A 12,803-nucleotide genomic window follows, 5' to 3' on the forward strand; every position below is an offset into this window, starting at 1 on the left:
CACTAGGGGAAGGGCAGGAGACTCAGGGACAAGGCAAAGTGTGATGGACACAGGGATGGGGCAGGGATGCTGTGACAGCTCCACTCCAAGATTGAGACTGGGCCAAACACCAGATCCCCACCCCAGCATGAGCCAAACACTAAAAAACAAACTACCACCAATGGAGGAGCAGCAGCATGGAGAGAACCTACTATGTCGCACACATCCAGGGACTGCCGAGAGCCAAGGCTGGAGCAGAACAGAGGGGAACCTCTGGCCCTCTAGGCTCTCTTCTCTAAGCACAGGTAAGCATCATCATAGCTGGAGAAAGGTGAAGTCTAAGGTGCACCGAGAGGGACAGAGTGAAAAAAAACCCAAATCGGCCGACTCCTGAGTAGATGATCTCTGCCTCTCATACCAACAGACTGACAGAACAGGCTGCCTATTTCTGGGTATGACTGCTCACCTTGGTCTCTGCTGTTTCTCTCAGGGTGTTCGGCACTCAGTAAAAATTCCACCTCCCCACCCCCCACTTACATGAGAAAGCAATCAGAGAACTAGACTCAGAGGTAGCTCAGATATTGGCATTATCAGAGAAGGACTCCAAAATTACAGTGGATCTAATAGAAAAAGTGGGTTATATGAATGAACAGATAAGAAATTTCAGCAAAGAGATGGAAACTATAAAAAGGAGTCAAATGGAAATATCAGAAATAAAAAAAGCATGTTATCAGAGGTGAAGAATTTCTTTGGCTGACCAGTGCAATGGATATAGCTGAGGAAAGAACCAGTGAACCTGAAGACTAATTAGGGTCAAATTGTTTAAACTGTATCACAACGAGTAAAAGAATGAACAAGGAGTTCCCGTCGTGGCTCAGTGGAAGTGAATCCGACTAGGATCCATGATATTGCAGGTTCGATCCCTGGCCTCGCTCAGTGGGTTAAGGATCCGGCGTCACTGTGAGCTGTGGTATGGGTCACAGATAAGGCTTGGATCTGCTGTGGCTGTGGCTGTGGTGTAGGCTGGTGGCTACAGCTCCTATTCAGCCCCTAGCCTGGGAACCTTGATACGCCACAGGTACAGCCCTAAAAGGACAAAAGACAAAAAAAAAAAAAAAAGAACAAAATTTGAATGGGGCATCCAAAAACTGTGGGATAATATCAGACCACCCTATAGACATGTGTACAGAGACAGAGAGAGGGGCAGGAGAAATATTTGAATAGAATGGCTGAGAGTTTTCCAAAATTAGTGAAACACAGTAAAGGCCCAAATTCCCGAAGAGGCAAACAGTATAAATACCAACACATGCACCCCCCCTAGACACAGCCAAACTGTTGTAAACCAAAGATAAGGAGAAAAATTTGAGGGTAGCCAGACAAAGCAGAAACATTACCCATAGACAAGCAAAGATAGGAATTACAGTAGCCTTTTCACCTGAAACTATATTGGCCAGAAGGCAACAGAGTAACTAAGCAAAAAAACTTGCCAACCCTGAATTCTATGCCCAGAGAAAATATCTTTCAAAATGCAAATGAAACAAGGGCTTTCTCAGACAAAACAGAAGCTGAGAGAATTCACTGACAGCACATTTGCACTACAACAGATGTTAAAGAAAGTTCTTTATGGAGAAAAGTGATGCCAGATGGGAATTTGGATCTCCTTAAAGAATGAAAAGCATTGGCTAAGGAAAAGAAAAAAGCTGAGCGAGCCTGGTAAGGCTCACCCAGAGCTAGAATTCATGGAATTCTGGAAAGACAGTTACATCCTTGATTTTGTGTAGGCTCCACTGATATTATCACACCTGATAACTACCTGCTGATTGTTGTGAAGAGAAAGGATTATCCTATTTTGAAGATTTACAGATTCCTTGGCTCTCAGGGGTGAGCAGGATCTTTCAGAAGCAAGTAGAATAAGTCATGGAGGGTCAAAGCCCATCAAACCAGCTCTGCCCTGTGTCTCAGGTCAGGAACTGTCGGAAGGACCTTTTCATTCAAACTGATAACCTTTCACAGGAGAGAGCAAATTGTAAACCATTGTGCAAAATAAAAAGCTGCTCCCTTTTGCTGTTTTAGGGCCACACCCGAGGCACATGGAAGTTCCCAGGCTAGGGGTTGAATTGGAGCTGCAGCTGCAGGCCACTCCACAGCCACAGCCGCAGCAACGCAGAATCCTAGCCGTGTCTGTGACCTACACCAGAGCTCATGGCAACACTGGATCCTTAACCCACTGAGTGAGGCCAGGGATCAAACCTGTGTCCTCATGGATGCTAGTCGGGTGTGTAACCTGCTCAACCATGATGGGAACTTCCTGTCATTAAATAATGGGTTAAAAAAAAAAAAAAAAGAAACTTCTTAAATCAGGTAATTAGTGATAAGAAAATCAAATAATAAGAAGGAAAGGAAATGTAATCCAATGATTCTTCGTAGCTCAGCTGTAAAAAATACCCACTTAATAGAACCACTGTAGTGATGATGATGGATTTATCCCAAAGTAACGGATACACTTCTGCCAGGACAGCGGAAGCCTGCGTGGCTTGAGGAGCTAAACTGGCCTCCCGTTTGGGATGTCAATAACAATATTGATAGTAGGTCAATGACAAAATCATTATTAAAGCTGATCAAAGAGCATGACAGACATTTTCCTAGGGTTATTGAGGCACCGAATCATTGAACCCTCATGTATATACCTCTGTGTTATGTTCCAGTTTGCAGATAAGGATCCTGGGGCAAAGAGGTATGAAATAAAACTTCCAGGGTCACAGAGCTAGGATGCGTGTGTGCAGGGGGGGCTGGCTAGCCCACAGGCCAGGCTGTTGGCCGTGGGGGGGGGGCATAGGGTGGGAGGGGTGCCGGTAAAGCCCAGCCAGGCTATTGGACTCAGGGGGTTATTAACCACAACCTCGTGGCACCTTCCCGTGATCGAACACAGACAACAAAGAGAGAAGGGACCAGAGACGAGATTTAGACATGTGAGAAGACACCCTGCCCAGTGCAGGGTCTTTCTATAAAAGGCCAGCTCAGAAATATTTTAGCCTTTGGGAGCCACATGAGACTGTCTCCCCTATTCAACGTAGCTCTTGCAGCAGGAACGCAGCCATGGACCAAACATAAGTGAATGGACACAGCTGTGTTCCGATAAAACTTTATTTACAAAAACAGGCAGTGGGCCAGATATGGCCCACATGCCATAGTTTGGCGACCTTAGCACTGGACGATTATAGCTGCTTCTGAGGAGCAGGATGCCAGGAAGGCAGGAGTGTGGGCAAGGGACAGTATGTCCTGCTCTGAAATTTTTTTTTTTTTAGGGCCGTACCCACGGCATATGCAGGGTCCCAGGCTAGCGGTCTAATCGGAGCTGTAGCTGCTGGCCGACACCACAGCCACAGCAATGTGGGATCCGAGCCGCATCTGGGACCTACACCACAGCTCATGGCAACACTGGATCCTTAGCCCATTGATGGAGGCCAGGGATAGAACCTAAATCCTCATGGATGCTAGTGGGGTTCGTTAACCACTGAGTCATGACAGGAACTCCCCCCCTGCTCTGAATTTTATTAAAAAAACACAAACATTTCCTTCTCTGAAAAAGATTTATAACTTTTGAAATAAATATTAAAACAAAAAATCTAAAACAACCATTAAAAGACTAGAAATATAAAACTGCCAAGCTAGCTGGGGGAAAATGGAGTGAAAAATAATGGGTCAGTGCCAAAGAAGTCAAGAAAAAAGAGGCATCAGAAGCCCCAAAGAACAGGGAGAAAATGTGCATTTCCACAATCACAGTGAATACAGAGACGACATCCTCTGGGTGGAAAATAGAGACAAAAATCCAGCTACACAGGGGGCCACACACCCAAAACTAAAGAGACACAGTTTCAAAGAAGAACGAACATGTAGAGAGCAAATGCTAGTTCATATCAGACAGTACAGAATTTAAAACAAAACCAAAAGAAAGCAGAAGGCATTCTTAAGACAAAGGGTCACTGCATAGCCACACTGAGTGAAGAGGCCTGATGCTAAACCTGTATTCACACAAAAATGTAGCCTGAAAATAAGCAGCTTAACACTTGCCATAGCTACAGGGAAAACTGACAGTTGTCTAGGACAAGATTTTAGCACACCCGTCTTTCCCTAATTGAACGACCCAGAGAATGGACCTAATCAAAGCTGTCCTCCTTCCACGCCCGCCCCGCCTGGTGCCCAGGAAGGTGCAGTGCCCATCGACCCTGACCGGAGCCCTGGAGGTGCCCGAGACGGCCGCACTGGCAGGGTCGCGCCAGGCCCCTGGTCAGGGAGAGCAGCCCCCGGGGGCGGGGAGGGCGGGGCGCCCACCGCCTGCTTGGGCAGCGCCCACTTCTGGTTCACGGCGGGGGTGGGTGGCCCCACCCCAGCGCGGGGCGGCTCCAGCCAGTGCGGGCACATCCAGTACCAAGGCTGTGCTCCCGATTGCTGGGGGTGCTGCGGGGAGGGCAGGGGCTCCAGAGTGCTGAGCCCGCCGGCAGGGCTGCTGAGCCCCCCAGGCGCGCGCCGGGAGGCTGAGCCTGGATGCCGCTGGGACTGGACCGGGGCCGCCCGGTGCCCAGGGCCAGGCACGCGAGCCCCCACCCCCGCCCGCCATGCTCCTGACCGCAGAGGGGACCGTCCCGGCTCCTCTACATCGGCCTTGGCCGGGACAGGAGAGTGGGCAGTTCCGCAGGGCGGCCCTGGCGCCCCCATCTCCCGCGGACCCCAGCCCGGGCCCCTCCCCTCATCCTGCAATAAGCAGAGCCCGGGAATTCGTGAAGACCTGGGCCCTCGGGGGGCCGGGAGGAGCAGCCCAGTAGGTTCTCGGCAGGTCGGCAGCCGGGGAGGCGGCAGTGAGCCTGGCGGGCGGGCGGGCCGCTGCGCTGCGGTCCCCCGCGCCGGAGCGCGGGCTCCTGCTGCTGGGCCGGCCGGGAACTGCAGCGCCCCGGGCAGCAGGGCCGCGCTGCCTGCGCGGAGTGGAGGGGGCCGCGGGATCGGGGGACCTGGTCTGCCGCATCTCGGGAGGCCCGCAGCGGCCCGCAGGCTCGGAGCCTGCAGAAGCAGCCTGGTGCCAGCCCGCGCCTGGGCAGAGCTTTCTGGAAGGGGCCCCGGCCCCCGGCAGGTCAGAGCCCCTCCTCTCCAGGCTGCCTCACAGCCCTGCAGCCTCCGGTACCCAGCGCAGACCCCGCCTGCCCCACTGCACGAGGCTGGCTCGTCCAGAGCGGGCGGGCACGCAGACCTTCCGGAGGTTGGGTGGCGGGTCCGGGAGGAGGGGGCGCCCCCACTCACCTCGGCTGTGGGCGTAGAGGAGGCCCAGGGTGACCAGGGCGCCCGTCACCAGGATCAGCAACAGGAGCAGCGCCCCCTCCAGGAAGCCTCGGTGCTTCTGCCCCGAGTGGCCTGCGATCTGCACGGTCCCCACTGGGTTCTCGGGCTTCCCCATCACAAGTCTCTGGACCGGGAAAGCGCACCGCTGAGATGCCCCAGGCCAAGGGCAGGGGCGGTGTCCACCCAGGGTGGGGCGCCAGGGCAGGGGGGACGTGCAGCTCCGGAGGCCCAGCCTGAGGCCAGCGGGCAGCAGGTGTCGGGCATGTCGGGTGCCTGGCCCCCTCTCCATCCCAAGTCCACAGCGGCCGTCAGCTCAGGGGCTTCCTCCTCCCTGGGCGGGAGACAGAGGGCCTCGGGGTGCTGGGGGTGGGACAGGCTGTGCCTGCAGGCCCTGGTGGCAGTCCATTCTCGAGTTGGGCCTTTCCAAGCATGCTCTCTGGTAGGGGTGGTCCAGGGACACTAGGCTCACAGCTTGGGGTAGGCACACGACCCTGGAGGCCCAGCTCCCGGGCTTGCGGAGGGGCTTCTGCAGTGGCCCCTGCTGGGGGCGCTCCAGCTGTGGGGGGGAGGGGGTCTTGGAGTTGTGGGCCAGGCTGCCATCAGGGACACCCTCTGGGAGGTGGCTTGGGCCATTGGGCTCCCTGCCCACTGTTCCTGTCTGGAGCCCAAGGGGCAAGGGGGAGGCGAGAATGACTGGCACTCACGCAGCAGTGACCTCCCAGGCCAAGGAAGGACCAGGCAGGGCAGCTCTCCTCCCTGTCACTACAGAGGGGGCGCCTTCTCCAGCCAGCCGGGCCGTGACAGCCAGGCAGTGAGCAGTGGTGCAGGAGAGTTTGCTGCCCGGGTCAGGAGGGGACGACTGCCCGAGGGCTCACGGTGGCACCTGCTCCCTCTGCGGGCATGTAAGCGTGCAGGGGAGCAGATGAGTGCGTGAGTGTGCATATGTGTGTGTACACGTGTGCACATGTTCTTGGCTGCATGTCTGTGAGTGTGCACTCGGAGGCCTGCCTCTGAAAGGGCCCCTGGGGAGAGCTGGCTGTCCTTCAGGGCTTCCAGTCCTGATCTGAGCTCACCCTCCTGGGGGGGGAGGGGGCTGGAGCCTAGTCCTGCGCCAGGTCAGAGGACAGACCCTGTCCTGCCCACGGGCAGGTAAGCGCGGCCCCAAGGCCCACCAGGGCTGGGTGAGATGCCCTCACCTGCCAGCACCCGGGGTCTGCCTGAGTCCTGTCCCAGGACAGGGGGTGGGTCTTGCGTCTCTCAATGCTCTGGCCTCACCTGGCACATGGCCTGATGAGAGAGAAGCCAGGCCTGCTCTGATCTCAGCAGCCTCTGCCCCCATCACTCTCTCTGCACCCCCACCGCCCTCCTTCCTCCACCCCAGGTCCCTGATGCCCCTCCCCTGGAAGTCCCTGCTCGGGGTCACCTTGGCCAGGCCTTCCCCGGGTCCGGACTCACCTGCCCCCAGACCTGACCTGCTTCTCACCACCGCACCTTTGGTTCTGCGTCTATGGCCCTTATTTCTGTTTCTGTTGCCCCCTCCCCCTCAGGAATGTCAGTGCCAGGGAACAGGGGGCGCCTTCTGCCTGGCCCCCAGGACCTGGACTCGTGCCCCTACCCCTGGAGCCGTCCATCAACCTCTGTTGAATGAATGAGTGAGGAGTGAGGGGGGTTAGGCTGGGTGAGTCCGAGCCTTGCCTAGCTTGTGGCCCTGGTTCACCAGCATCTTCTTTCTCTGATCAGGGCTACTGAGCTCACGCTCTGGTCATCCATGTCCCTCTGTCCTGCTGGCTTTGAGGCGCCCGTGTGACAAAAGGTACTTACACAGTACAGACATTCAAGTGGAGGGCTGAGGACAGAGCCGGGCACCGAGAATGGCAGAAGTGGGCTGCGGTGGCCAGCGATAGGCAGCTGAAGTCCCCACCCCTCTGGAGACATGCCTGTGGCCTCTCTAGCCTCTCCAGCCCACTGGACCAATAGGGGTGCCTACAGGCGGGGCAGGGGTTGGGAGGCTGTGCGGGGCAGGGGGGGGGCTGCCAACTCCTGAGACAGGTGAGGCCCTGTGTGCGATGCTCCACTCACGGCCTGGGAAATGGGCTGGCGCTCAGAGGCGGTTCTCCAGGAAACCTGGCCGCAGCTCACCGTCAGGTCACTCAGGAGGGACCGCCACCCACAGGCAGGTCTCAGAAGGCTGGGTCGGGGGGCTGGAGACGTGGCTGCAGGCGGGGCCGCGTGGCTGGTAAGGCTTCCAGGCTTGGAAGCCTCCTTTGTGATGCGGGTCCGTTCCCTGGAGGTGGGAACCCCTCCTGCTCAGAGTCAGTAAGTTCCATCCGGGTTGGGGGGGAGGGGCAGAGAGCTGCCCCTGGGGCCCCTGCTGAGTGGGAAGGGGAGGCTGTAGGCCCTGCCTCCTACCCCTCTGCCCTGCCCTCGTTCTTGATGCTTCAGCCCAAATGGGCCCCAAGGCTCCTGGGAAGGAGACCAGACCCTTCTCATCCTGCCCCCCTGCCTGAGAACCACCCTGGCCGTGGGGTTCCTTTTCCTCCACCTCCAGTGAGGGTGGTGGGTCCTGGGGCCTTGCTGGGATATAAGGGGGGCATGCCTGCTCATCATGACGGGGCAGGGGCAGAGCTGCCGGGGAGAGTGCCCACCCAGAAACACCCACATGTGGCCAGCTGCCTCCCTCTGACCAGGGACACTTGAGCCTAATATCCTGCCCCCCAGGAGGCAGGCAGCTTTGGCTGGGGACAGGAGAGGCTTCCGGGCCTGGCAGTGGCACCCCAGGGCTTCAGCGTGCAACTCACTGATGGGTCTGGAGTTGGGGGGCTTCGAGCAGACCCCCGTCACAACCCAGAAGTCCCTTCTTCAGGCCTGACTTGGTCACCAGAGCACCAGCACGGGTCTGCTTCCGTTTCAGAACCCCAGGGACCGAGGGATCCCCCAGGCTCCTGGGGTGTCTGGGCAGGGCCAGGCCTCAGAGCCCAGGGTCCACTGGTGGCTGCCTTGCCTGCTCACGGAAGGCCCGCGCTGGGTCCTGCTGGGATATTCCAGCCCACGTTCAGGTGGCCTCCTAGGGTGCCCCCTGCCCTGGGGGGAGAGCAACACTGCAGGGGCTCGGATCCCAGAAACCATCCCTGCCCTGCAGGCAAGGCTCTCCTCGGCCCCCTGGCTGTCCTGGCAGCATCCCCATGCAACCCCCCGCCCCCCGCTGCCCGTCCATCCCAGCCCTGCCAGGAGTGACCTGGGCTGCTGGCCTGAATGGAGGAGGTCAAGGCCAGGGGACTGAGAAGCTGGAACTGCCCTTCCTGGTGTGGAAAGTAACATGTCTTTTCCATCCAAAGAAACCTTGGGGACTCCGTTGTGCTCTGGTTTGGGCTGAAACGCCTTCCTGCGACCCCCTCCTCTGCCCCTCTTCTCCCAGCAACAATTTGTTTCAAATGAGCCACCTGAGGAGAATGTGCACCCTGACCTGACCCATGGGAAGGGGACAGGTCCATCCCCTGAGTTAGGGATCCGTAGGGAGGGTCTTGTCTTTTTCGCAAGCGCTTTCTGAGCACTGGCGCCCTTCTGCAGAAGGAAAGCGCCTTGTCGGGATCTCCCCATGTTCACATGTCTCATTTTCCCGCACTGATGATCCGAGCCGTGTCCCCAACACTGGGAGCCACGGAGGTGGCTCGGGGTCCAGCCCGCTGGCTAGAGGCTCCTTCCTAGAGGGTGAGGCCCCTGCCCTGCCCTGTGCCCTGTGGATGCAGGGCCTGGCCCATCTCTTTCCCACCCACACTGCCTCCTTCCTGCTCTCCCATCTGTAGCTCCATCAGTGAAAAAGAGAAACCGTGAGTGAGCAAGCGGCACGGAGGCCGGAGGTTCTGGGGGAACCGAGAGGAAGAAGGTGCTGGAGAAGCTGGGGAGAGTCTCCAGGCCAGGGAGCCACAGCCCTGCAGCCCCAGCCGGGACCCCGTGGCCGGAAGCCGGTGTACGGTGTTCAGGCATAGGCTGCCCCCGCCTCCGCCTGGGACCCTCCCTCTGCGGCTATTTCCTCTCTCCCAGGTGGACCCCTGGGCCAGGGGGGCTCCTCGCCCACCCTCCCTGTCTCTCTGCAGCCAGCAGATGTGGGCTGTGGAGTTCCAAGGCCCAGCCTCAGCCCGGGGGTCCCAGGAGGCAGCCTCCAGTGGAGGAAGGGTGGGGACCCTGCCCTCATCAGTCCCAGGACCAGGACAGGTCTGGAGGAGGGAACCAGGGTCCCCACTGTTGCTGCAGATGCCTGCTTGCCCTTTACTGCTGGGTCCTTCCAGAGAGGTCCAGGTGGGCACAGGGTGTGGCACTGGGAGAAGCAACTGGAGAGCTGGGAGCCGCACCTCGGGAGCCTGGGCACCCCCTGCCAGCCCCCGCCGGCCGTGGGTTAGGGTTGGGAGGGCAGGGGCCTGGGGAGGCTGCCTCCGCCCAGGTATCCATCACTGAGACCCCGACCCAGTCCCGGTAGCTGGAACCTCCGCCCCGTTCCCTGTAAGGTTTGTCACGAGTCAGAACAGGACAGATGGGCAGGGCAGGCCCAGCGCCCTGGCTGGGGAACCCCTGGGAGGGGCTCGGGGCTCTGCGGAGGGGCCGAGGGGTGCAGGTGATGGCTGACCGCCTGTGCGGAGGGGCTGGTGGGCTGCTTGGGACTCTGGGGCTGCTCCTTCCACGATCCCAAGAGTTATTCCCCCCATCGCGTAATGAACACGGTTCTATCCAACTACTGCTTTTTATTAAATTCTCGCTGGTCGCGTCACCGTGCGGTTTCTGTCTCTTGAATGGGCCCCGATGATACAGACATGGGCACTAGGAGTGGCCCCAGGAGACACCCCCAAAGATGGGGTTCAGGGCCGGCCAGGTGGTGTCCCGGGGCCTGGCCGTGGGCTCTGACTCCTGGCATGCAGCGGCTTCGTGAGTGACCCTGCTGCCACTGTGCTTGGTTGTGATGTGCCAGCTGCATTGGGGCCTCGGGAGCCGAGCTGGCACGTGGCTGATGAGAAGGACGGGAGCTCGGGTCTGAGCCCAGCTCCAGCCTTGGCCCTGAACACCCCCTCATTTCTCACAGCCTTGGGGCTGATGTGGCTGAACGTCAAATGGGACCTTTGATCCTGTGAGTGGTACAGTCACTGTGCCGTTGCCTTCACAGCCTCACCAAGTTTCTCATGAGCAAGCTGTGCACGGATTGTGAAGGAATGGGGACCTGACACTAAGAATGGGGCTCTCTGGTTGGCTCAGGTGAAGCCAGGAGCCTTGAGCCGCCGGGTCCTCTGAGCCCCTCCCGTGTCGGAGGAGGTGAGCCTTTCCCCCATAAACCCTGTGAGGCCTCACAGGGGCCGAGCAAGAGGATACTCATTCTACTCAGCCTCCACGATCCGCCCCAGACCCATAAGCAGGATCCAGTCTCGGCACATTCTGTACTGGGGGCAAGTACAGAGTCTGACCCAGGAAGAGAGTGTGTGTACGCCCAAAGAAGCTCAAGACATGATGAACACCGAGAAACCCCGTATTTATACGTGGGAGTGGCGTCTAGGGTGTCAGACCACACAGAGGGAGTGCAGCGTTGGGCCGGGTTGGCTCTGTCCACATGGGCGCGATGGGCAGAGATTCTCACTGCATGTGTTGGCTCACCTCAGCTGCGGGGAGTGACTCTAACAGTCCACTTGGCTGAGTGAAGTCTGGACTTGACCATGGGCTGCAGAAAACGAGGCTGTGATGCTGGGACCCCCAGCGTATCATCTAGAGGAAGGAGCCCACAGGGGCAGGGAGAGGCCGTGCTGGAGCGGACCTCTCATGCAGGTCTGGTGCCCCCACTACGGCCCCCAGGAGAGGGCACGGGGCTTACTTTCTCCTTGGCTCTCTCTCTGTGATAGACCACAGGAACATGTTTCCTAATTTTGAACCAGCCTTGCCTTCCTGTGTTCCTTGCTCATGGTGCGCAATTCTTGTTTATTTTTTATTGAAATAGAGTTGACTTACAAGTTTGTGTTAATTTCTGCGGCACAGCAAAGTGATTCAGTTATTCGCACATTCTTTTTTCATGTTCTTTCCATGATGGTTTATCACAGGATATCGGCTATAGTTCCCTGTGCGGAACTACAGTCCGTTTTATAGGTGAGAGTTTGCATCTGCTACTCCCAATCCTTCCCTCCCCCGCGCCCATCCCCCATGGGGACCACAAGTCTGTTCTCTATGTCTGTGTGTCTGTTTTTGTTTCACAAGAGTTCATTTGTGTCATATTAAATTAAATTAATTAATTTGTTAATTATTTCAGGGCCACACCTGCAGCAGATGGAAGTTCCCGAGCTAGGGGTCGAATCGGAGCTACAGCTGTCCACCTACACCATAGCAATGCCAGATCCGAGCCACATCTGTGATCTACACCACAGCTCACGGCAACGCTGGATCCTTAACCCACTGAGCAAGGAAGGGATTGAACCCACAACCTCATGGTTCCTAGTCGGATTTGTTTCCATTGCGCCATGATGGGAACTCCCATTTGTGTCATATTTAGATTCACATATAAGTGATACCCGATGAGGTTTGTCTTTCTCTGGCTTACTTCACTTAGCATGATCACCTCTAGGTCCATCCCACGGCATTATTTTGTTCTTTTTTATGGCTGAGTAATACTTCATTGCATATATGTGCCACATCTTCTTTATCCATTCATCTGCCGATGGACATTTAGGTTGTTTCCATGTCTTGGTTACTGTAATTAGGGCTGCTATAAACGTTGGGGTGTATGCATGCACCTTTTTGAGTTATTTTTTTTTTTGTCCAGATATAAGCCCGGATTGCTGGATCATGTGGTGACTCTATTTTTAGTTTTTTGAGGAACCTCCATGCTGCTCTCCACAGTGGCTACACCAACTTACATTCCCACCTGCAGTGTAGAAGGGTCCTTTTGTCCCCATGATAGGTTATTCTGGCAACGTGCCACTGGGTTCAGAATTGCTGGTATTTCATTGAGGGTTTCTGAACTGGGAATTTATAAATGTAACTGGTTTGTGGCTCTCATTTGGTTGAGATTGTGCTTTCTTCAAGAAAAGAACTATACTCAATCCCTTGTAACAAACTAAAGAAGAAGAACACAGACGTATACGTGTGTGTGTACTGGATCACTTTGCTACACCTGAAACCAACACGGGATTGTCAACCAACCATATGTCAATAAAAATAAAAAAGAACTTGGAAGCTTGTCTTCTTTTTCTTGGCTATGAAGGTGTTGAAAGCAATTACGAATCGACTGTTCTTTAAAGGCTGGCAGAGCTTCCCGACACCATCTGGAACGGGAGCCACTTTGGGGAAAGTTCCTTAACAGTCTCCCTTTCCCTCCACTCTTTCCTCCGTGGTGATGGTCCTGGGCAGTTTTTACGTCTCCTCTGGAGTCAGCTTAAGCAGTATTTTCCTAGGAACCGAGGCACTTCACCCCGGGCTTCAGACTTATTTGCCTGCACCTGAGAAAAGTCATTTCCTATTTACTTATG

The 12,803-nt window shown here is 56.4% G+C and overlaps 1 protein-coding gene across 1 annotated transcript in view; it reads right to left on the reverse strand.

The window, feature by feature from the left end:
• MMEL1 (membrane metalloendopeptidase like 1) overlaps positions 1 to 5,721 on the reverse strand; it is a 34,111-nt gene extending 28,390 nt beyond the window's left edge. The window contains exon 1 of the mRNA XM_021095207.1: positions 5,272 to 5,721. Coding sequence (XP_020950866.1) covers positions 5,272 to 5,599 — 328 coding nt within the window. The 5' untranslated portion in view covers positions 5,600 to 5,721. The remainder of the gene's footprint in view (positions 1 to 5,271) is intronic.

The sequence above is a fragment of the Sus scrofa genome, chromosome 6 (assembly GCF_000003025.6).
Source record: "Sus scrofa isolate TJ Tabasco breed Duroc chromosome 6, Sscrofa11.1, whole genome shotgun sequence".
Lineage (NCBI taxonomy): Eukaryota > Metazoa > Chordata > Mammalia > Artiodactyla > Suidae > Sus > Sus scrofa.